General features: G+C 37.8%; 1 protein-coding gene across 1 annotated transcript in view; it reads right to left on the bottom strand.

The window, feature by feature from the left end:
- Positions 1-10328: 10328 nt before the first annotated feature.
- CRISP2 (cysteine-rich secretory protein 2) overlaps positions 10329-22887 on the bottom strand; it is a 42401-nt gene continuing 29842 nt past the window's right edge. The window contains exon 7 of the mRNA XM_010015907.1: positions 10329-10456. Coding sequence (XP_010014209.1) covers positions 10329-10456 — 128 coding nt within the window. The remainder of the gene's footprint in view (positions 10457-22887) is intronic.

The raw sequence follows: 22887 nt of genomic DNA, 5'->3' as shown, positions 1-22887 counted from the left end.
GACAACTGCAGGGAAGATAGACGTTTTATATATGCTTTAAAGCCCTACTATCCTGGAAAAGCAGTAAGTATTATAAATGAGATGAATGTTTTAAGTATTGGATGATACTTGCAAAAGATTTTAGTGACAAATCGTCTATTGTCCTTTCCTGTGATAAGTTTTTTTTCTTGCTCCCATCAGTCCTCTGTGCTTAATTGTATCTGGGCATTTGAGGTGGCTCTTACAGAGATGTTCCTGCCAGTCTCCCTAAGAGACTTAAGTCTCTTACTTAAGTCTTACTCTAAAGGAAAGCAGGTATTAAGTTACTGAAAAAGCACAAGGAAATGACTTCAGACATGGCAACGTATCATCTCAGTTGTCTTTTCTTACTGAGGTCTGTCTCCAGGTTTCAAAATCCAGTCTGGAGCTTGAATACACCTGTATTTGTGTTCACTCTACTCTTTGCATCTTTCCAGAAGAGCACTAGGAAAGAGCACTTGTCAGGGAAATTGAGAAGTCTTTTGTTCCTTACATGATATAGACCTTTCATGATACAGCTTTCCTTACTGGCATTAGCAAATGCAAGTGCACATCAATCTGAGATATCTCCAGGTTTCTCTTGGGTTGTAAATATTTTACAACATCACTTTATTTAGATTTGTTGCCTTCAATGTGTTCTTGTTACACTCATGTTAATCAAAACAAAATTTTCCCAAAACAAGATTTAAATGGAAACTGAAGGTTTTATTCTACCAAAGCCTTTGCTTTGATAAAAGCTCAGTAGTGGGGATGTTATTAAAAAGAAAAATTAAAAAATGCACCTAAAAATTATTCTTTTTCAATGTTCTTTAAAGGATTTGTTAGCTGTGCTAGCTATAGAGTTATTTGCAGCATGGTGTGTGCAGGATTGTTTTCCAGTGTCAAGGAACTTACGTATTCTTTTGAATTACCTTGTACCTGAAGATCACATTATGTACAAAGGAGTCTTCAGTTCCTAGCAACCCATTCTATGTTCCTTTGTCAGTTGAGATGAAATTTCAGTGAACTTTCAACTCTGGGTGAAATCTGCACAGATTCTGTAACAACCTGATTTCCCTTACTAGTTTCACCCTTCGTAGCAAGTAATATGATATTTCTCTTTTCTTCCCTAATAGTTTCATTTACATAGTGGCTTTTTTTTTTTGTGGCTTGCTTCCAAATGCCACCTTGTAGAAAATATTTTCTAGACATATACAAGATATTTTTCTGGTCTATGCACAGATCACATGTATCACTTTAATAATTTAAATGGTATCTTGGGTGCCTTTGTTTGCACTTGGATGAGGATCTGTTTCTTTATAAGGAATAATGGCAAAAAAAAGTACTTTTGAGAGACAGCAACTCTAGAGTATGATGACATCAGGTGATGTAACTTCAATGATAAGTGCATTCGTCTCTTTGCCTTGTCTGTGGCAAGTTGATTTGCAATCCCTGGCTTCTGGCTTAGGAACTTTTGTTCCTCATACCAAGTTTTTTACCAGTTTTCTGTGGTTTTGAGTTTTAAAGTATCTGTTCCATTATCTGCAAATATTATGGTTTCTCTTTCCTTGTTTGCTGAAAACTAGATAAATCCCTTTCAGCTTTAGAAATCCTCCTTTGTTTTGGCCCCAATAGTCTTTACAGTTACAATTTTGCTCAGTACAGTGCTGTGCTATTCCTCTAAAGGTTCTGTGTTTTCCATTTACTGTAAAGAAAGGGCATATCACCAGAGTGATGACTGCAGAAAATCTGGCATGCTTTTTCAGCAATAGGGCCTGTTCCTATCTATTCCACTTCATTGTGCCCTCCTGTTGAGAAGGTTAAGTACTTCTCTCTCCACTAAATTTTGCAGAGCACACAAATGGCACAGAAATCTTAAATGAGCTACATAATACTAAGTTTGCTGCAATAATTGCAATGCATGCATGAAGAGCCAAACAGGGTGGTTAGGGAATATTCCTCAATGAAAAGATGTGTTAGCTTCAATCTCACTGGCTAATATAGCTCCCAGTGCTATTTTTGTACAACAATCCATCCATAGCAGCCAGATCAGAGAGGGTGACTATAGACTGTAGGAAACAGGCTCCAGGGAGCTGATCCCAGAAGACCTCTCAAAATGTGTGGCACTTTCATCATTTATATAAACAACAGCCTCTCGGAGGCTGAGCTCTAATGTTCTAGTGACACAGCAGCAAAATGCTATTTAGTGACAACGTGTGAAATAATTGGTCTGACCTACATGAGGATTAGGACAGAGAGACAGTAAATATCTGATTTTGATGACTCAATGAGTTCTGTAAACTCTGAGCCACACCACAAGTTAAAATACAACATAAACTGTGCATTTTGTACAATGTGTTAACACTGATCCACAAGTTCTAATCAGTATGACCTTGGCACAAGTGGCAAATATAGGTAGAACAACCACTACATAAAAAATTCCTATCAGAAACTCCTGCGTTGCTTGTTTTTCCAATGTACAAATAACATCTCCTTCAATTGTCTGAGTATTAGGCAAGGAGACTTTCTTTGTAGCTTGACTGTTAACCGAATGGAAGACATGATTTGTGGCTTTCATCATTAATTTACATTACTGTTTTTTAGTTACCAGGAAGTAGGTACTAAATCATTACGTACCCAGAAGTAGTCCTGTGCTATTGAACTGACAACATGAATTTATTATTTCCTTGCAATGGGCCAAGAACAAATTCAACTAACAACTGAAACCACATTTACTATCTAAAACACAACACCCCTTCCGGGACAAGCCGATACTGGTGGTACTACAATGAATTGAGAACATATAAATATGGGAATATAAGGAAAAATAATTTCAAGAAAAAGTCCAGTCTTTGAAGTGTTGGTACTAACCTAAGTAAGATACAAGTTTTCATGCCATAGCTCATTAGAAGCTACATTCTTCTTAAACATTTTCCAGGTACTTTTAAAACATATGCTTCCCGGCATTAAATAACTCATGTGGGGCTGGGTAAAAATCCTTTCTACTGGTTTGTTCAACTCTGTCTAGCTAGATCTGCAATGACTGTTAGTGTGAGGCTGCTAGAGTAATCTAAGCTCCGAAGATTTAAGCTTGTTTTATGACATATTGTGATCAATATTATGTCAAACTGGTCTGGATTGTTTCAAAAGCACCTATCCTTAGGTTTACTGATTACATAAAGTATGATCCAAGGCCCACCAAGAAGGCAGGGTAAAAAGCAAGATTATAGACAGGTACCCTGAGATGAGACAGGCTAAGCCAAAATGGGTTCCTGGGGCCATGGGCAGGTGGTAGGAAAGGGTTCAAGGGAGGCTGTTCAGGGCCATTGAAGACTATGAGGATCCTCAGTGCCCTAAAACCTCCTTGATGTCCGTTAAACACTAGGCTTGAATAGTCATTTACATTTATGGTGATTTTTGCCTGTTCAGCAAACTTTCTACAGCTTTTTGGATGGCCTCTCCCTTATTTCACGATTTGTCTCCCTGCCTTTACATTCTGCTGCTTGCTTTCATTTCACTTTTCCCTCCTGGTTCCTTATATGTTTCTGGCTGCTTCCAACACATCATTTATTGTGACTGAAATTTTTATCTCTTCAATCACCCAGCACTTATCTGGTTAGGAACACAGATAAATTTTTAGGTCATTGAGGACTTTTCCTGGAGTTGTAGGTAGGTTATCACGTAATCCTTTCCATAAATGTTTTTCTCTCTATTTGTAAAGTTTTTATATCTTTCTTAATTCATTGGAAGGCTGTTTAGAAACTGTTTTCTTCACTAAATTTATTAATGCTTGTATGTATCTTACTCTTGTGATAAAAATATCTGGTAGCTCAAGCAGTCCTTACGTTTTGGGAATTTTTTTAACCCTTCTCATATTTGTAGAGACCAATCATATTCTAGATTTGGCATTTTCTAATCAAGTGGGCTCTTTGGTTTTCTTAGATATCACAGACTGTCTGTTTTCCTGAATATGTTAATATCTCTTCTTTTGAGGTTTAATTTCAGCTCACTTACTTAATGACAAATAACCAGAGCTGTTAACAGAATTTAAAATAAATATTCACCAGATAGCATTAGTTCTCCTGTTTTTTAGAAATACATGCTACATCCTAAGGTTACATTTGATTACAACTTCACTTGTATAGTTAACAGTCATCCTGCAGTTAACATATCCATTAATATATAACCCACAACAATAGTATTCCGGACAGTCACAAACCCACAGAATTCCAGGAAAGCCTGTCAGATAACCACCAAGTTGCAACAATAATGCCTGTTTTGGAAAAAATAGCAGGGAGGAGAGTCAAAACCTGATTTTGAACTGGAAAGGCTTGCAAGTAAAATGGGGCCTGATTTACCAAAATTTAGATATGTCTCATTTCCTGCCATCATCTCAGCTACCCAGACTTTTCCTCAAACCAAGAGAAAGGATGCTGTTCTTACACTTCCAGAAGAGTTGGAACATATACAAACTACGTGCTTCAGATCTTTGCATGAATCTTGACAGATATTAACTGACTCTCTCTGACATATGCTGTTGCCACAAGCAATTAGTAGGTTTTTCTAATTACTGGAAGTATATATGGCTAGAATCTTGTATCATTAGATTTTCATTGCCTTATGTATCAAGGTGGTGAATGCAGAACTTAACTGTAAGTTAGTCTGCACGTAGATGAGAAGTCTGTATTCGCATACCAATGGAGCATCCTGCCAACTTCTTCTTAGGTGGATACACAGCTTTCAGTAGCAAAATAGCTTTTTTGATAACATTTACAATATTAAAAAAGAATCTCCGACGAAGGGCATTTTTTACTCTTATAAGCTTCAGCCAGCACAGAAGTGTTGGAAGGGGAGAATTCTTCATACCTCTGAGCTGACAAAAATATTCCCATAAATCATTCTAACAGTTGGACTGTGCTTGACCAGTATTGTATTGTGTGCTCCTCATCAGGCAGAGGAAATGCATGTTGTCTAGCATAGGAGTGAAAAAAATTTGAAGGGGGCTTGCTTGTAAGCCACAAATTGGGGAGAAATGCTACAAAGGACAAGTTAGAACTTGTGGTTAAACTGAACGATTGAACTGTTCCATGTGATGGATTTTCCAGGATATTACTTGTTCATCAGAAAGATCAATCCTCTTTCAGTTTTATTCATTTTACCCTAACACAGTTTTTCATTACTAATATATTACCCCTGCACAATATAAAAGTAATGTAAAAAAGAACAAGTTTGTCACTTAAGGTAACCAATATGTTAAGAAACATCTCCTGACATGAGAAATAACGACACCTGCACAGGAACCACTCATAAAAACAAAACACTAACTTAGGAGTGTAGTTCAAAAAAATATGAGAAATTTTTATGTTTTCCGATACATTGCTGGCTGAGGGAGGAAAGTCTTCTCCATCATAAGGCCAGAGTTCCACGGACACATCTGCACAAGAGGTGAATCTATTCTTGCTTTCAAATTAATGGTTTTGTGTCTTTTCTGTGTTTTAGAAGCAGTAATGCTCAGAAACTCTCCCTTACTCCGCAGTGTTTCAATCCTGTGCAAAAATCACAAGAGCTACAGTTCAATTTTTGCCAAAATAAACAGCTTTTGACCTTTCAGGAATCACTTTGTGGGAATTCTGAGTTATCCTATGTGCCTCCACAAAGAATGCTCTACAAAGATAATAAGATAAATACATATTTCTTTATATAAATATAAAGAAATAAAAATAATATGATTTAACATATATTTCCCTTGTTATAGTCAGTATAGATTTGCATTGGGAAAGGACTTTTTAAAGAAGGTAAGTCAATGGTTATGCATGCCTAAGATAAAAATTGGTGTTTTAAAGCCAATGAAAAAATCTTCTATTTAATTAAAAAATTGTCAACAAAACAAATAAAGGCCTTAATTAGATTTTAGTTTCGCAGCTTGGATTTTCCTTCTTTACTTCCATCACTTTATGCAGAAGTGCAAGAAGAAAAGAAAGCAGAGCAAATGATGTAAACCAGAAAGACAAAAATGTCATTTGATTTGAAATAATTATTTCTGTTGCTGCAGAAAGTCCCCAAAATCTGACAATAAGCATTTTAAAGAGTCATTTTCAGTTACATACGTACTGAGCATTGGGTTGCACATCTGTAATAAAATGGATAGTTAACATGGGCCATTTCCATAATGTATTCAAGAGTATTTCCATGCCAATTTGTTACTGCAACTTTTCCTAAAAGTTGCCTTTCTTCAAGACTTTTATTGTTGTGGGTGTCAAAATATCTTTGTTAGTCCTAGGAAACAGCCCAGTGGCTGCATTGTGCAGGCCCAGGACCAGGCAACTGAACCCATTGACCGGCCCATGCACCTTCAGACATCACCAGTGGGTTGGCACAGGAGGGAGTGTCATTTCCTCACTTGTATCTCCTGGTGCCCCGTGTTGCCTTGACTTGTGGTTAAACTGAGATATCATTATGCTGGAGGCGTGGCTATCAAGTGTGATATTATAATTAACAGGTCCTTGCACTTCACAGGCTCTTTCTCAGTGCTTACTAATTAATCTTCCTTGCTCTGGCTGTGTCAGTTTATCTCTGTGTTGCAGCTGGTGAGACTGAAGCATGAAGGTTAAATGCCTTGAAGCTTGGAGCGGAGACAGTTGCTGTCAAGTAGCTTCTTAATGAGGAAGACCATGTCCTGTTTGTCACAGTTTAACTGTGGCTCTTACACTTAGAGGAATCCAGTTTTTGGCAACCTGGCCTAGAAAAGCCGGGAGCAGCCCGGGGGTGGGGAACATCCTTGTCCTGTCCCTGCTCTGATGTTCTTTGCTGCTTGGTCTTGCTCAAAAATCTTTGTACGGTTGTGTTTGTTAGGCACTAACTGGATATTCTGACAACACAAATTTCTAATGGCATGTCAAGATTTGCAACTCTTGTTTTCCATTTAGTATGAAGTCTTAGCTTTAGCTGCTTCACCTCTTGTTATTCTAGGTGTGATATTTTACAGACTTGAGTAAGGTAAGTTTTATGGAAGAATTGTACTTCAATAGGTGGAGAAAAACAGGTAAGATTTAGGCTCTCAGCAAGACATTGAGATACTGAAAGACCTTCAGTTTTGCTCAGCCAAGAGGCTGATTCTCAGGCAGCTAAATTAGATAATGTGACTACTGCAGTTGGCACATTTAAAATATGAAAAATGTTCTTTCTTCACAAGCCATAAGACTGTTAAAGTTATTTCATAGCATTTGTTCAAAAGTCTGTGTTTAAAGTCTTTGTCACGTAAGTTAACTGCTGAAGAGCTTTTATTCTCCACAGATAAGACTTGGACTTGTACCATAGTAGTTGCTTTTATCAACTCTCAGCATATGTGCTTCTCGTGAGTATATCTGGAACCAGAATAGAAACTGTAAAAGCTTCTCTGTTACTAGCTCCTCACCTGAACTACACCTAAAAAGTAGCACAATTCTGTAGGTGTAACTTCAGCACATACCAAAAAGCATATGCTAGTATCACAATGGAAACAACTCCTAGGGCATAAGTATTAAAAGTAAATTTGTGAAAATGTAGTTAGAGAATGAAGAAAAATGTTACTTGACATGTTGGATCTCAGTGACCATCACATCACTTTTACCTCAGCTGCGCACAGGAAACTCATATTTCAGAAACATCTTGCCTTTCCAGGGACAGAGAATCATAAAATCACAGAATCATAGAATGGTTTGGGTTGGAAAGGACCTTAGGATCATCCAGTTCCAACCCCCTGCCATGGGCAGGGATGCATCATACTAGACCATGTCGCCCAAGGATCTGCCCAATCTGGCCTTGAACACTGCCAGGGATGGAGCATTTACCACTTCTCTGGGCAACCTGTGCCAGTGCCTCACCACCCTCGCACTAAAGAACTTCCTTATCCCTAACCTGAACTTCCCCTGTTTAAGTTTAAACCAATTACCCCTTGCCCCATCACTACAGTCCCTAACGAAGAGTCCCTCCCCAACATCCTTATAGGCCTCCTTCAGATATTGGAAGGCTGCTATGAGGTCTCCACGCAGTCTTCTCTTCTCCAGGCTGAACAGCCCCAACTTTCTCAGTCTGTCTTCATACAGGGGGTGCTCCAGCCCCCTTATCATCCTCGTGGCCCTCCTCCAGACTTGCTCCAGCAGCAAGGATACAATTACGTATCCGCCTGTAAGCCAACTGGTGTTTTATAGAACAATGTTTACTGAGGAAAACGTAAGTTTATGAGGAAATTTTCACCCAGCTTTGATTTGAATTACACTTTCTACAAATATTGCTGTGGTTGTAGTAGCCTTGATGACGGCACATGGTCAGGATGTTGAAACTGAGCTTCAGGTGAGCAGAAAATCAAGGCTACCAGAATTAGCCATTGATATCCAGAAAACTATAAATTGTCTTAATTTGATGGTATAAATTGCTTTAATATGGTAGTAATTTGGCTAACAGAGACAGGTTGAAACAACTGAGGGGAAGAAACAGCTACCGAACAGTTTCTATATGTAGTGATGATTTATTCAGCCAGTATTAGCTAAGAAATTCTGTGAAAGTATGTGTTAAAATCAGACCAGGGTAGGCCCAGAACTTTAATTTCTGGTAAAAGGAGAAGGTAGCAAAACGAAAACCAGATGCAGTTGAATGTTTGGGTATGGTTCACCCTCTTGTGTTTTTAACCAGAACTGCAGTCCTATGGAGAAAATGATTTTTGCTGGTCTGAAATAGGAAAGGAAGGTGCTAAGTATCAGTCCTGTTCAGGGATTGTATATGTGACTCAGGATCTATGAGAGAACAGCACTCATTCTGAGGAGCAGATGGAGGTCTGTGGGACAGAACATGGATGCATGGCACCAGGATGCATCACTTGGATAATGTGACGGAAGGAAGGTTAGTGGGAAGGAGCCCCACTGTTCAGTGAGAAGATGCTGTTCCAGATATTTGCTCATTTTTTAACATCTATCAGAGTTTATAAACTGTAAGAAAAGAGTTTTTATTTCCTCTGCATCTACCTTTTTATTAAATTAGGAATAGAAAGATCAGATAAAAGCTATACCCTATATATTTATTAAAGCTATAAAATGATTCTGACATACTGTTTTATCAATGTATTTTCAGTATCTGAAGAGGCATGTTTGTGATAAACCCCTTACTAAATGTGTCAGGAAGTTTCTCCAGGTAACCAATGGCATTGACAGGTAACAAATCTGAGCCCTCAGTTCTGGGTCAGTACAGATATGCAGCCCGTTGAAGTCATGCCCTGCATTGTAAAGGGCCTGGAAAGATATGAAATGAAATACTTCACTCAAGGAAATGCATTGTTAGAAGCAATACACAAACTAACGTGGCACCCTAGGCAGGAGCTGGTGGCCTGCTTGCAGAGAGAGGTGGCAGAAGGCACAAGTGAGGCCTTCAGCTGAATTGAATCCTCTTGTAGGCACCCTAAAGGTGTGCACAGCTAGGAACTGGCACTAAGATGGTTCCTGGGAAGTTCTGGAGAAAATCAGATATTTTGGTGGAGATTTGGGGCGACTTGGATCTACTGCTTCTTTTTGTTTGTTTATTTCTACATGCTGCAATAAGAATTCCAAGCAAGTGTGGGACTTGCTTACTCATAGGGAGGATGGGAAGTGATATATATATACCACTTTTTTGTATATGAACGCTTTAAAAAAGCTTTATGTTTCTTGACTGTGCCATATGAAAAAAAATATAATTTATCACCGGCATGCACAGATGTATCAGAAACTTTGTATTTAGGCCAGAGAGTAAAAGTTGGCAGATTCAAAGTGTGCCTTTTATTTGACCGTACAAAAAAATGCACCACTTTTTTGTTTTGTCTTCTCCTGTCTTATCCCCACCCAAATGAAGTATTAGAAAAGGAGCCTTGAAATATTCATAAATGAAAAACATTGAATTATAAATAACTTTGATGAAAAGATGTTTGTGAACCAGTGGTAAATCATGTGTTTATTTAGCAGGAATACATTCCATTTATAATCAAAGAAAAAGTAACAGAAGAAAGCTGAGTGTCATGTAGCATATTTTCCAAAAAAAGTATGTGTCCCATTAAAAGAAATGAGTAAGTGCACGATTCTTTGCAAGGAAAACTACAAAGTAACACATGAGTAGCTTAAGCATGATTTCTATAAAACCTAAAGTAACATCAGAGATTATTTTGAGCTACGAGACTTATTTAGGACTGAAGTAATGGTGAGATTTCAGAAAAAAATGTTACCTATAGGTCAATTTGAGCTGATACACTGAGAGTGAATACACTTCACAGTGAGTTCTACTCTTTCCTACTAAGTCTCACGGCAGCTATAATGACATCCACCAGGACATTATATGATTTGAGTGGTGCAACTACAGGTAGCAGGACACTTTGCCTTCACCAGTGGATGGTTACAGCTAAACAACATCTTCAGATTTCCGCAATTTCCAAAGAAGTCTTGATACTTGCAGGGATTGGCTAAAATACAAGAGATAGAAATAAACAGATGAAATAATAATTGAAAATCAAGGCCTGGTTTGATATTTCTACATTTTCAAAAATTTCCAAATTTTTATGTCTATATAATGTTTGTACTTTTGCTCTGCTGTTAAAATTGCTTGAATATTTTAGAAAAGGCAGAAAGGTGGTGTCTTACAATTCCCATCTATTTGTACACTTTGACTTGCTCCACATCGAAGTCTGCAGAACCCAGGGGCCTGTGCAGCTCTTCATGTACATGAGGACGTGTGACAATCTTTGCTCTTAGATACAGAAGTACACGAAGACATTCTGTCTTGAGCTTTCCAGGAGAGGGCAGCAGAAGATTGACTGTGATAGTGCACCCACTGCTCAACAGCAATATGACTACACAATTTACCTGTTATCACAGGATGGTTGAGGTTGGAAGAGACCTCTGGTCCAAACCCCCTACTCAAGAATGTACTTGTTCTAGAGGGATATTTAATCGCTGTTATTTCTGGGGGCAGGGAATGAAAGAGGCAGTTCTAGGATCTTTCATCCAGATAAGCAAGAAGTAACTATGCAAAACTTAAGTGCTACGAAGGAACACATTATATTTAAGGTATTTGTTGTAAGGCGGTGAATACATTCACTTACTGCAAAGTCCTCTGTCACAGTGGCCAGGACATTCTGCACATTTTGGTCCGCTTCTGTAAGGTGTAGCTATTTGCATTGCATTATTTCCTCTGAAATTGGAAATATGCGGCACAAATCAAGATCAAAGTGCACCTCTGAACCATTAATGGAACTTCATGTTATTTATCACAATAAAGGCAACCGGAAGATTCTGGATAAAATTATTGTTATAAACAGTCATGTGTTAGTTTCAGATATTCATAGAAAACAAGAAATTTGATTCTAAATAAGAGGAACAATAAGGTTTAGAGAAAGAAAATTAATCAATTATTTGCATTTGTATAACATTATCAGCTTAAAAAAAATCTTCTGTGCTTCCTAGTTCTGCTCTTTCTGAATGGCTTTCAGATGATTGTAGCTTATAAGGAAACAACCTCAGCAGACATATTCTGACAAGCAGGTGTTTCAGATATGCTCTTTATCTCTGTGAATATTCATTTGCTGTTGGCTTTCACTTTATCTGTAAATTTCTCATGGTCAGAGTTATGAAATGATTTGTGCATGATACCTGACTGTGACAGAGACAGACCTTTCTTTGTTCATATGCTAGAATTTCCCTAATATCTGTTTCAATGTGAACTAAACCAAATATTTCTGTTTAATCTGATGTTAAATCCACAGTTCCCATTGATATTTTCAGAATTATAAATAGTTAAAATAAACAATAATATTTTTATCCTACACATGACCAATGGACTGCAGGAGTTTTTGAAAGCATATCAATAACTATTGCATCTTAAATGAGTAAAAAGGCAATACGTACGGAGGACAGTATTGGCAAACATAAAAGTAGTTGAATGGGTTCATAGGACAGTAGGCAACTGCACATCCAATCTGGTAACTGTTGTACCAGATTAGCTGTAGGAAAAAAAACCCACATTATTTCAGAGTCATGCTTTATTGAATTCTCATAAGAAAGCTCACAGAATAACATACCACAAGATACTGTTTTGTCTATTTAGCTTTTAAGTTTATGGTTTAGTTGTCAGAAAGAATAAATAGAAAATGCATTAACTGTGTCCTCTAGTTTACAAATGTTTCTGAACTCTGTTTCTGGCAGGACACTAAAGTTTAAATTCAAATATTTGCATCATAAATATTTTGATTTGATATTTCTTAATCAAGTATCTAAATCCTTATATAGAAAATATTTATTTCTAAGTTATAGGTATTGATTCCCCCTCCCCTCCCCCCTTTTCCTACAGACTCTTCTGGACAGCTTTTCCAAAATACTGGTTCTATTGTCTCAGAGTTAGACGAAAAAAAGTTTTAATTTATCATTCATCTTTGGATCAGAGTGTGACTAGGGATAATGTTTTGATGACGGTCATAATTTTTTTTCCTGATGAGAAACTCCATTAAGTGTCCTCCTGTAATTCTGGTGTATCATTGCAGTTTGTTTCAATTCTCCGTACCTGGGTATAGCTCTCAATATTGACCTTTTTCGTGATTGCTCCATATCCATACTTGAAATTGGAGGACTGACTGTTCCAGACTTGAATTACTTCAGACCATGTTCTTGGGTAAGATGATAGTAATACATTCTCACCACAGTTGGCACCTGAAGTGTAAGTAAGTCTATTACTCAGGAGAGAAGTAAGCTGTGGGGTGGGAGGTAAGACAGAAGGGTTGTAACTACAACCTAAAAAAATCTCTACAATGCCACCTATTTGCCATGTGATTTTCATCCTGCACCTGTGAAAGCTGCAGTAAATGTTACTCTAATTTTGGTGAGCTTCCAGTCACAGATACTTCTTTGACTGCAAAATGTTACACAAAGATGTCTGCACTTAGTCATACCAACACTCATCTACTGTGCCGTCTTGTCTCCAGCAGGAGCCAAAAGCAGGCATTTCAAGAAAGGTACAAATATAGGGCAAGTACATAGCATCCCCCTCTCTTCAGTTCCAACAATTCGTCTTTAAGGATATTAATCTGACAAAGATATTTTATAAGAAATTGAAAGTTATCCTTATTTCTAGCTCACATGCACAGGGATAATCTGCAAACTGTCATCAACCCCTCATCTTAGGATCCATACTTGTCATGTACCATTAATGATTCTCTGATCTTTTGGGCTGATTTTCATCTCACACTTATTTGCCCATTTCTGAGCATTTCTGGCAGCTTTCTCACTCCACACCTGAAAGACAGAGAGGAAGAAGTATCCAGGTCACAGACAGGTTAGTGCAGTCCATGAAAAGATAAAAAAAGGGGAGTGACTTGGGCACTGTGCGCTGAATGCTCCTGTGGTCCTCAACAGCAAACAGGGGAATCAGGCCAGTTTACACTGCTGGGACATTGGCACCACATTTTTTCAGCTCTTGATGGCTGCAGAGCAGGTTATTTTGCACAGTATCACACTGTGCTGATCTCCAGATGGGCCTGATTAATAGAAATTTCATAACATACTGTTGCTTTCTTTCGGCTTTGTGTTTGAGTTAACATTGCAGGGTGCAGTGCACTAAATGGTATAAAACTGATTTTCAGCCCTGGTGCAGCTGAGGTGTACTGATAGACACCAGCTAGACTTTGAGGCTGCGGAATATTTGCAGTTCTCACCACGCAAACTTAACCATAAAGCACTGACCAGCTTATCTACTTGTGGGATAGGGGTAAAAGAGAATATCAGGGATGATTGATAGGAATGGGACCAGCGATGGGCAAGGCAAGCTCAGCTGAGGACAAACGGCTATGCAGATTTAGGTCCTTTTTGCCCCCCTGACAGTGTGATTCAGAGGCATGCTGCTGCTTATGCTCCTGTTCCACCTTTGCTTTATACACTTTCCTTTATCTAGGGAATGTGTTTCTCTAAAGGAGCTCCTTATCCCACTAAAGATTAAAAGGTGGTGTTCATAATCTGAGATCTGTCACTACATTTTGTACCTTATCCCTGGTTTAAATGTTCTCACCAAAAAGGCTTGCAGTTGCCGTATATTGCAATGAACAAACATAAGGCAAGAACGTGTGATTCACTGTGTGGGCTACGTTAACGTAGCTTTGAGAGCTACGTGGCTGGGGCAAACCTGTGTTCATAGTTCCTGTAGACAAATAACCCTAGGCATAGAATCATAGAATAGTTAGGATTGGAAAGGACCTTAAGTCCTCTAGTTCCAAACCCCATGCCATGAGCAGGGACACTCCTGTCTTGCTTAAGAGAGTTTTCTAAGTGGAGAAACTAAAACATGTTGGTTAGGAGAGGGGTTTTGAATAGCACTTGTGGCCTCTCTTGAGTCCTTTGCAATGACTCTACATATGCTTGTAGCATCAAGGTGTGTAAAATTAAGCATGAAGCCTGAAGAAACAAAGGGATAAAATTCCAATTTCTTCATCTCAACCCTAGAGCACCTTTCTTGCCCTCTCTGTTCACTGAGTGTGGGTTGTTTAAAGGGCTATGATCTTCTGCTAATGATATGGAAAGCAATCTTACCATCTTCAGCATGTTCCTGGCTGTGGGAATTACAGATCTCCGTATTTCATTGTGTCGCTCAAGGATCTCTTTTTGGTTTTGAAATGAAAAATGAGAAAAGGAGGAAACATCCACTTGTTTATACTTTACATCCTGGAAAACAGTAACAATGAAGGTTCCAGTTATGAGCATTTTAATAAGCAAGATAAATTATGAGCTTCTTGTCAAAGGAAAGATCTTGGAAATTCTCAACTTTACTGGTTCTTCTATTTTTATATTTGCTGAATTTTTTTTTCCTTCCTTCCTTGACTTGAACTGCACTTTTCATTAGGAGATGTGACACTAAATAAAATTTATAGGTAAGAATTCTACTTTCAGATGTCTCCACATCAAACAGGGGGAAAGCTTAGCTTTGGAACCAAATCTCAACCAAATCTCCTCTTGTGTGCACTAAAAAGTACCTAGCTGTTGTCAGTTGTAAGCTTTGGAAAAATGTGAAGCTGGATCAAAATTTAGGACTATAATCTGATTATCTGCTGAAAAACCTTAGGTCAAGAAAGCAATGAATGATTTAGATTGTCTCTTACATCATGATGTCAGGTGATGAATCCTTGCAGAGAAGAAAATTGCAATGCTTACATTGGAATTTTCAGACTAAAACATCCCTCCTGAAAAGATTCTTCCCACTTGCTGTCTAAAAATGAGACACCTTAGTCTAAGCTAGACACTCTTTATCATTACTGGAGAGGGCAAGGACCGAGGTAGCTCATCTCAGGAAATCTGAACTCCCTTTTAGAACTGGAAGAGCCATTCTCTACAAGTGCCTCTTTCTCCTTCCTTTGTTTGTAGATAGAGCCTGACAGAGATCTGGACAGCTAGTACTTTGGTGCTTAAGTTAGTGAGATGATTTCCACCACTGGTGTGACTGGTCTCTTTCGTAGGCAGTGGTTCATCTTACTTAATTTTTCATATCTATACCATAAAATCATCTCAGTTTGCCTTTATGGTCAATGAGAAAAACATAAAATGAGAGAGACTAAATTCTGAAATGTCCAAATAAGAAGAATGAATCCCACTGCTCTGCCTACAGAGCTCAACTGTAGGTTTTAAGGCTGTAGTCAGTAGTTTAAAATGACACTAGTAAAGTCTGAAATGCCCAGAGAACCCTACCTGGCCTCAGACTGTTGCTCCAGAAAGGTATATCTGTTGGTACAGCCACCCATGAATGGCTCAGATACTCTGGACAGTCTCAAGCTGCATTGAGACATGGCTGTTTGTACAATTGAACTTAAGAGGTGTCGTACATCTTGTTTAACTTAAGACATTTACAGTGGTAGAAGTAACATCTCAGCCAGTTGGTTTAGGCTGCTGCTATACTCAGGTAAAGGAAACAAGTAACTTAGAACATAGCTCACCCATAATTTATTGAAGGAGATAATTGGCATCCCTGAAGTACTTACTTCTTTTCATTCATTAATAAGCAGATCTTGATAAATAGCTCTTGATAAACAGCTCAGGTTCAAGTGCCTACATAGTAGATATCTACACCTTGCAAGATTTATCCTCTCTAAGGAGAGGTGAAAACTAGATTTCTGATACTTACCTAAACTACTTTAAAATAGCTTCAGTTCTTTCTTTTGGGGAAAATATATTTTAAAATTTGTCTTGTGGAGAGAAGAATAATTTGATAGGCAGAAGAAATACTTTAATATAAAAATCTGTGAAAAATAAAAGTTCAGCTTTATTGCGTTATATTAATGTGTTAACAATCATTTCATCCCTGAATTGTAAAGATTTAAAGATCACTAGACCAGAGTACCCCCTGTCAGATATCTATACAATGTGCTCAGATGTGGCTTTATGCATAGATGATTGCTCCTACCTCCCCATCAGATTGGTGCAGCAATGCAGCCAGGAAAATTATTGCAGTTAGTAGATCCATTTCTACAGAGAAAAAACAAAAAAATAAAACCCCAAATACATTAATTTTTGTTACACAAAGTTTGTGGTGTAACGTGGTATGTGAGCAAGATACAAAACTGTTATCAAGCCTGCCACACAAAATGTTATTTTAGTTAATACCTGATACAGTTGGATATTCTGAAACTGTGCAAATGAATATATGATGATGCATCGGCACCACTATCTTGTACTGGCATAGCTAGAAACGTTCATAATTTTTAAAAGACAGGAAAGACTTTCCACTAGATTGGATGTCAACCAGCTAGAGAACATAAATATACCATGTGGCTTTTGCACACAGCCAAAAGATCTTAGGGCTAATATTCACAGCAAAATGTTAATGAACAAATACAAGCCATGAGTCCATATATCAGAAGAAGGCAATTGAGCCACTTGTTTGAACAAGGAAAGTTCTTTATTTTTTTTAGATGTCCAGCTATGCAGAGTTTCAACCTACCCCTAAGAAATTAAACCAAAGAAGAAAAATGAAAACACTGTGTTTTTTTTTCCTTTTGCATGGTAGCAGTGCAAGACTAAGTTGTCTGAGTTCAGATCGAAAGCTCCACACACTGTTGAGTTATTCCATGCAAGATGTGGTATTCCTTCATGAACTCACAAAGTAATGAGCTTGACGTATTCATTCCCAAACTGATACTAACAAAAAGGCAGCACAGCACTACCATGTAGAGATGCGAGTTTGAATCCAATGGGCTTAATAATTACATTAAGATGGCATTGTGCCTGGGCTAATAAATCTTAACTCCTGTGAGGTCAATTGAGCCTATGAAAACATCAAGAGAATGTGATCTGGTGAATCCTGGTGCCTATAATTCTCCTGGTAGTAGATAGGCGGCAGCTAGACTGATAATTTATTTCAATACTATATTCTGTTGCACAATACAAATCAGCAAAACATTCTATTGCACCAAAGACTTCATGTCATTCACATATTCAGTCTTTAGCTTCTTTTCTCACAATTGCATAAGGAAATCACTTGCATCAGGTAGAGGAAGGGATCTCACTGATATTAATATAAAATAAATTCTTAAACTAAAGGGATATCTTTGGCCATTGTGGGGTTGTCTTGACTTACATGCAGACATAAGACCTTTCTGGTACTCCCCAGGTAAGTGCTGCAGCTGCAAACATAAAACCATTTCTAGCTCCAGAATTAAACTTTATTAAAATACTACTGCATATCTTCGATTGTCAGACTGTACAATCACATGTGCCCCTTGGAGTAAATATATTTGCCATTATTTTCAAAGTCAAAAGATGACAGTTCTTAGATACAATTATCCTTCCATGTCAATTGTATTCAATCCACTAAATCAATTCCATGCTTCTGAAAAGACAAATGCTAGCAACGCACTTTAAGGTAGCTCTGTCTGAAAACAGGACATTTCATACAAATTTGATTGAATGTAGAAAAAAAAATAAAAAGGAAAATATATATAGCTAAGAAGAGAGAAACAAAGTTCTATTTGAAAAATACAGTCCAGATTTTTCATGTTTAGCCCTGGTGTTTCACTCCTCAGCAGAGCCTTCTTCCTGCCAGCTGATAAAGCTTTCAGGGCATAGCAGGTTTGAAAGTTTGTCTTTTCAGTTACTTTGACAAAAGTTTTTCTACCTTCTCTGAGTTTATATTTTTAACTTTGATTTTGTAAAAAAAAATTTCACTCTCCATTAAGAAAATGCAGTTTACTGCAGTACTATAGGATATAATAGACATTTTAATAGCATATATACCTGGAAGCTTGGACAGACAGTTTAACATTTTTAGATGTCAAAATTCTGAGTTCAGCTGTAATGGTGTATCCCAATACTCAAGTGAAATAAATTTAACATAAAAATAATTCAAATTACATTAGAAAAAAAGCATATTCCATGATTGATCACCCTCTGCAAAATGAATGAATTAATTTGAAGAATGAAGCAAGTGAATCAAAGTGTTACTTTTTGTTCTAAAGAAATATTGGAATTAGACTTTACTGGAGCCATTTGTCACCCACACAGGTGAGAGATGTGCTTTCTAAGCTGAAGATATAATTTATTTTTAAAATTTTCCTCTGGAATTACTATAAACAGATCTGTTTTCTCTTAATTATCACATTTGGTACAACCTAGATATTAACTACATTAGCCTTTGTAGCACAATGCCCAATCAATACTGACTAAGTGATTCTATGGATAAAATCTCTAATACCAAAATTAATTGCCGCACACATTACCTTTGTCCAGCCAAAATCCTGTATCTTAGGAAAAGAGGTAGGAGTGAGAGGCTTTTCTCACTCTAGGGTTGTATGTATACATATATATATATATATGCCTTTCCTTATCAATATTTATTACTGATAAATGACATCAGCTTTTGGGCTGCACATTTTAGAAGAAAGAACTTTTGTTAAGGAACAGGTGACTGAAAATGAACCAATCCAACTGCATTGTTCTGGCACGGAAAGCCAGAAGATAAAAGGCCTGTCCTTTTGCAGCACTTTCTCTTTGCCAAAATGCTTATAGTGTGATCAGCAACCTGCAGTGCTGATGCTACGTTCACAAAACGGAAGCTTAAGCTTAGGGATGGTTGCTTTATAGTTGTCTTTTCTGGTTCTGGCAAGAGAGTGGAATAAATATTTTGAGGCAGAGACATAAGCCAGCACATGCACAGAATGACCTGCACCCTGGGCCACACAGTGATATTTTCTTCCAAGTGGTTTCTAAACTTGCATTCACTAAATAAAATTTATATTGCATTATCTTATTGAGGCTAAAAGACTGTGGCACTAGACTTCAGAGTACACACAGTTCACCCCACGTGTTGCTCAAGAGTAACTTACTTGAAGAACGGCTACAAATGTGTACATTTTCCCCTTTTAGTCTGAAGAGACGCATGGAATGTGTTTGATTTTTTGCTCCAGCGCAGCAACACTCAGCTCAAGTTTCCTTTTTGCAGAATTTTTGCTTCCACTCATTTATAATGCAATATCACAAAGCCAGCTTTGACAGATCTTCAAAGCTCAACCCTGCTCTATTTAAAACAACCTGTCTTGCTTCTTTCCATGCTGCCTGTTGGCTTTCAGTGAGCATAAAACATCTGCACATCTTCTTAGTGTTTTCTTGCAGTTCCCTTCCTCATCCTTGCCTTGGCTGTGATGCCTTGAACACCGAGCACCACTTTTGTCACGCTGGGTCAAGGTTGCTGTCTGTAATACAACTCAAATAATTTCTTTGTTTCCTGTTTTCTGCAGTATTTCTGCAGCTATATGCTGTTGCCAGGATTTTAATATCGGATTACAATTCCTTTCTAACACAGATGCTTTTGTTCTTTATTTATATAGCGGGCAGCACTTTGGGAAGTTGCTTGTGATAAGGTCTCCCATATCCTTCCATGTTCTGAGATAAGGGCAAAGGTGCTTTCTTATCTGAAGTGCTTGTGGCAACTTTGATGAGACGAGGGTTATCACAATAAGAAAGCCTCATAAACTACCTACTGAAGCTGTTAAAACTGCATCTCTATTGACTGTGAGGGGAGGCAGTCTACCATCTCCAGATATTCAGTGTCCTGGGAGATAGTTCAATTATTTTACTCCATCCACTGTACTCAGTAATTTTCATTAATTTGCTACAGTCACCTGAGCTTTATTTGTATTGTTAAAATGAAATAATACCACTGCAAGTGTGCCACGCCTGTTTAAATAGTGAAATCCATTAATTCTATAAAGAATGTCTGTCAGATACGCTACAGTTCATGGTCTATGGGTAAAATAAGTGGGAAGAAAACAAAGATTAATAAACTGACATCCGGGACCACGGTACAAAGAACAATTTATCACATCAATTCCCACTTCTTCATGTGGATTACCTGAATGGGTGGAGTAATTTAATTAAAAAAAAAATCCACAGGGTTCTGCAAATTTTTGTTTAAAGATTAATCTATGAAAATTTCTTTAAAAAAAGTCAGCTTGAGGAAGTTCTTCTTCCAGCCCTTATATAAACCTGGACAACAAGAATTTGACTTGAACTTAAGCAGTAAAAGAAAAATTCCAGTTTCTTCAATTCTTCAGTTCCACTGAAGTTAATGACAGCTTGACTAGTGCCTTTGATTAAAATTCATGCTGTTCTGCGTGGTTCAGGCTTTGCAAAGATCTTTTTCTTGGCTGTACAAAGCACCTTGCAGATCTGACTCTTTTAGCTAACTTTGTTTCACAAAAAGGAACATTAATTTTTTCCACACAACACAACTCACCTCCCACTCCAGATTATTATTAGGGAGATAACCAGTGGGATAATAATTCAAACAGTTACTGTCAGATGCCACACAAATAAAGGTAGTCTAGGCAAAGTTGTAGATAAACGCAGAAACTAGGAGCCTTTGCACTGAAGGCTAGTTGACTACCAGGGTTGAGATGCTGGACACAGATGACTTGTAAACTGGAAATTTTGACTACAGCACCATTAAAATACCACATAATTGTTTTTAAACTAGATGAGGTGTATGCTCAGCCAGTATGGAAGCAGGTAGAGCGAATCTACGCTTAGAGAAACACACCATTCAATGTCTGTCCTCAATCTTTGGAGAGCAATGTTACTCACCATGGACTTTTCTCCACCATCTCTCAGCCCAAGCAGATGTACTGACAAAATTGCTGCCCACTGTAGCACAGGTGCAGTCTTCAAGGGTTGATATTTGCTTTCACTTTACAAAGGAGACATTTTAAGCACCATCACCTACAGGTGATTTTTCAGGTCTGTAGTCAGAGGCAGACCTGCAGACTAGCAGTATGACTGCTCCCTGTTTACTGGGCTGTGTTGACTGCTGAGTTTAAGCCTCTGATGAACATGGCTTAATCAGACCTGTAGTGGTGAGGGATGAGGAGCAGCTGAGAAAGACCCAAAGCATCTCCTACTAGCTAGATTTGGAAACAGACTTCTGCTCAATCCTGGGATTGCTTTGGTCTTGTCCTTCTAGTGGCTGCTACTGAGTTTAGTGTGCTTATAGTCATCATACAGTGTGTCTGACTTGTAAGTTTAAAACTTACTGTGCATAAATATGGTTTGGATTGTTTGCTTTCTGGCCAGTAGCAAGGAAATTCTCAGCAAGTGAAGTTGTAGACTAAGCACACACATAATTGTGTCTGAGGCATTTCAATAACCACTCAGTTCTGTCACAGACAAATCATCTCATAAACAAATTTAATTGTTAAATATATTTGTATAGAGCCTCCAAAATAGGAAGCTTCTGAATTTCCTGATCTCTTGCTTTGAAATAAAAAGGGAGATTTTAAAATTTCTGTAACTTTTAAACAGGAGTTCATTACTCTTACATTCTTTCTTAGAGAAATCAGCACCCTAGAAACAGAGAACAGCAGAGGAAATTGTAAAGAGTACCGATTTTTTTTATTATTCTTTCTTTTCAAGGATAGAGGTCATCTTGGCAATTAATAAAATAAGAAATAAAATTGTCAGCATAATCATGTAAGTTGCTCCCACTGCCTGCAAGGACTGGGCAGCTTAAATCCTTTAATTTCCCAATTTTTATTTGTTTGATAAAATATCTGTTCTAAAGTACTAGTCTGATTCTTATTTAGAAATAAACTTTTTTAAAAGATGACAGCTTCACAACTGAATTCAAACTTATAATAACCCTAGCATATTGCTACTTGAAAAAATATTACTAATGAAAAACAAAGGATATATTTTTTTTACATGGTTAAATATCCTATTTGACTAATCTATCTCTTCTTGTAATCACCACATTAAGAAAATTCCACTGAGTATGTGTTAATTTGCTGATTCTATTGAATAAAAAGTTGACTACCGGATTTAAAGTAGGATTCACTTCCCTTACATTGGCTGTCAAGAAGGTAACCTTCTACTCCAAACTCATTGTCACTGGACAAAGCAGGCGTAACCAATAGGTCACTCTTCCACTGAAGACAGGTATCTCAGGTGCATGGGTTGAATTAGAAGCGTATGAAGTAGCAGCTAAGTACACTAACTTACAGTCCCACCATGTCCCTTGTACACACATCTGCTCTAAGGGAGGGGTTGAGATACTTCTAGATGGTTTGAGCATAGGGATGTTATTTTTCCAAACTCTCCTGACTCCACAAAGCCCCAGGCCTGTCAAGCAAATGGAGACAGCATTGACTGCGAAGCACAAATTGTAGTCATTGTTGCTAAAGTACTGCTAGTACCCACCCTTTGGACCACAGCTAGGTTATGAAAATATTCATCCTGAAGAAAAAATATGGGTCTAGATCCCTCACAAGGGATTTCCCCAGTAAAGGAATTCAACTTTTTGCAGTGCCAAGAGAATACAGTGATTGCAGTAAGTCTCCTTTTGTGACACTTGAAACAACCACCTAACTATGCATAACCA

The sequence above is a fragment of the Nestor notabilis genome, unplaced genomic scaffold (assembly GCF_000696875.1).
Source record: "Nestor notabilis isolate BGI_N333 unplaced genomic scaffold, ASM69687v1 scaffold1546, whole genome shotgun sequence".
Taxonomy (NCBI): Eukaryota; Metazoa; Chordata; class Aves; order Psittaciformes; family Psittacidae; genus Nestor; species Nestor notabilis.
Note: the sequence above shows the minus strand (reverse complement) of the source record. Positions and strands in the feature narration are given on the sequence as shown.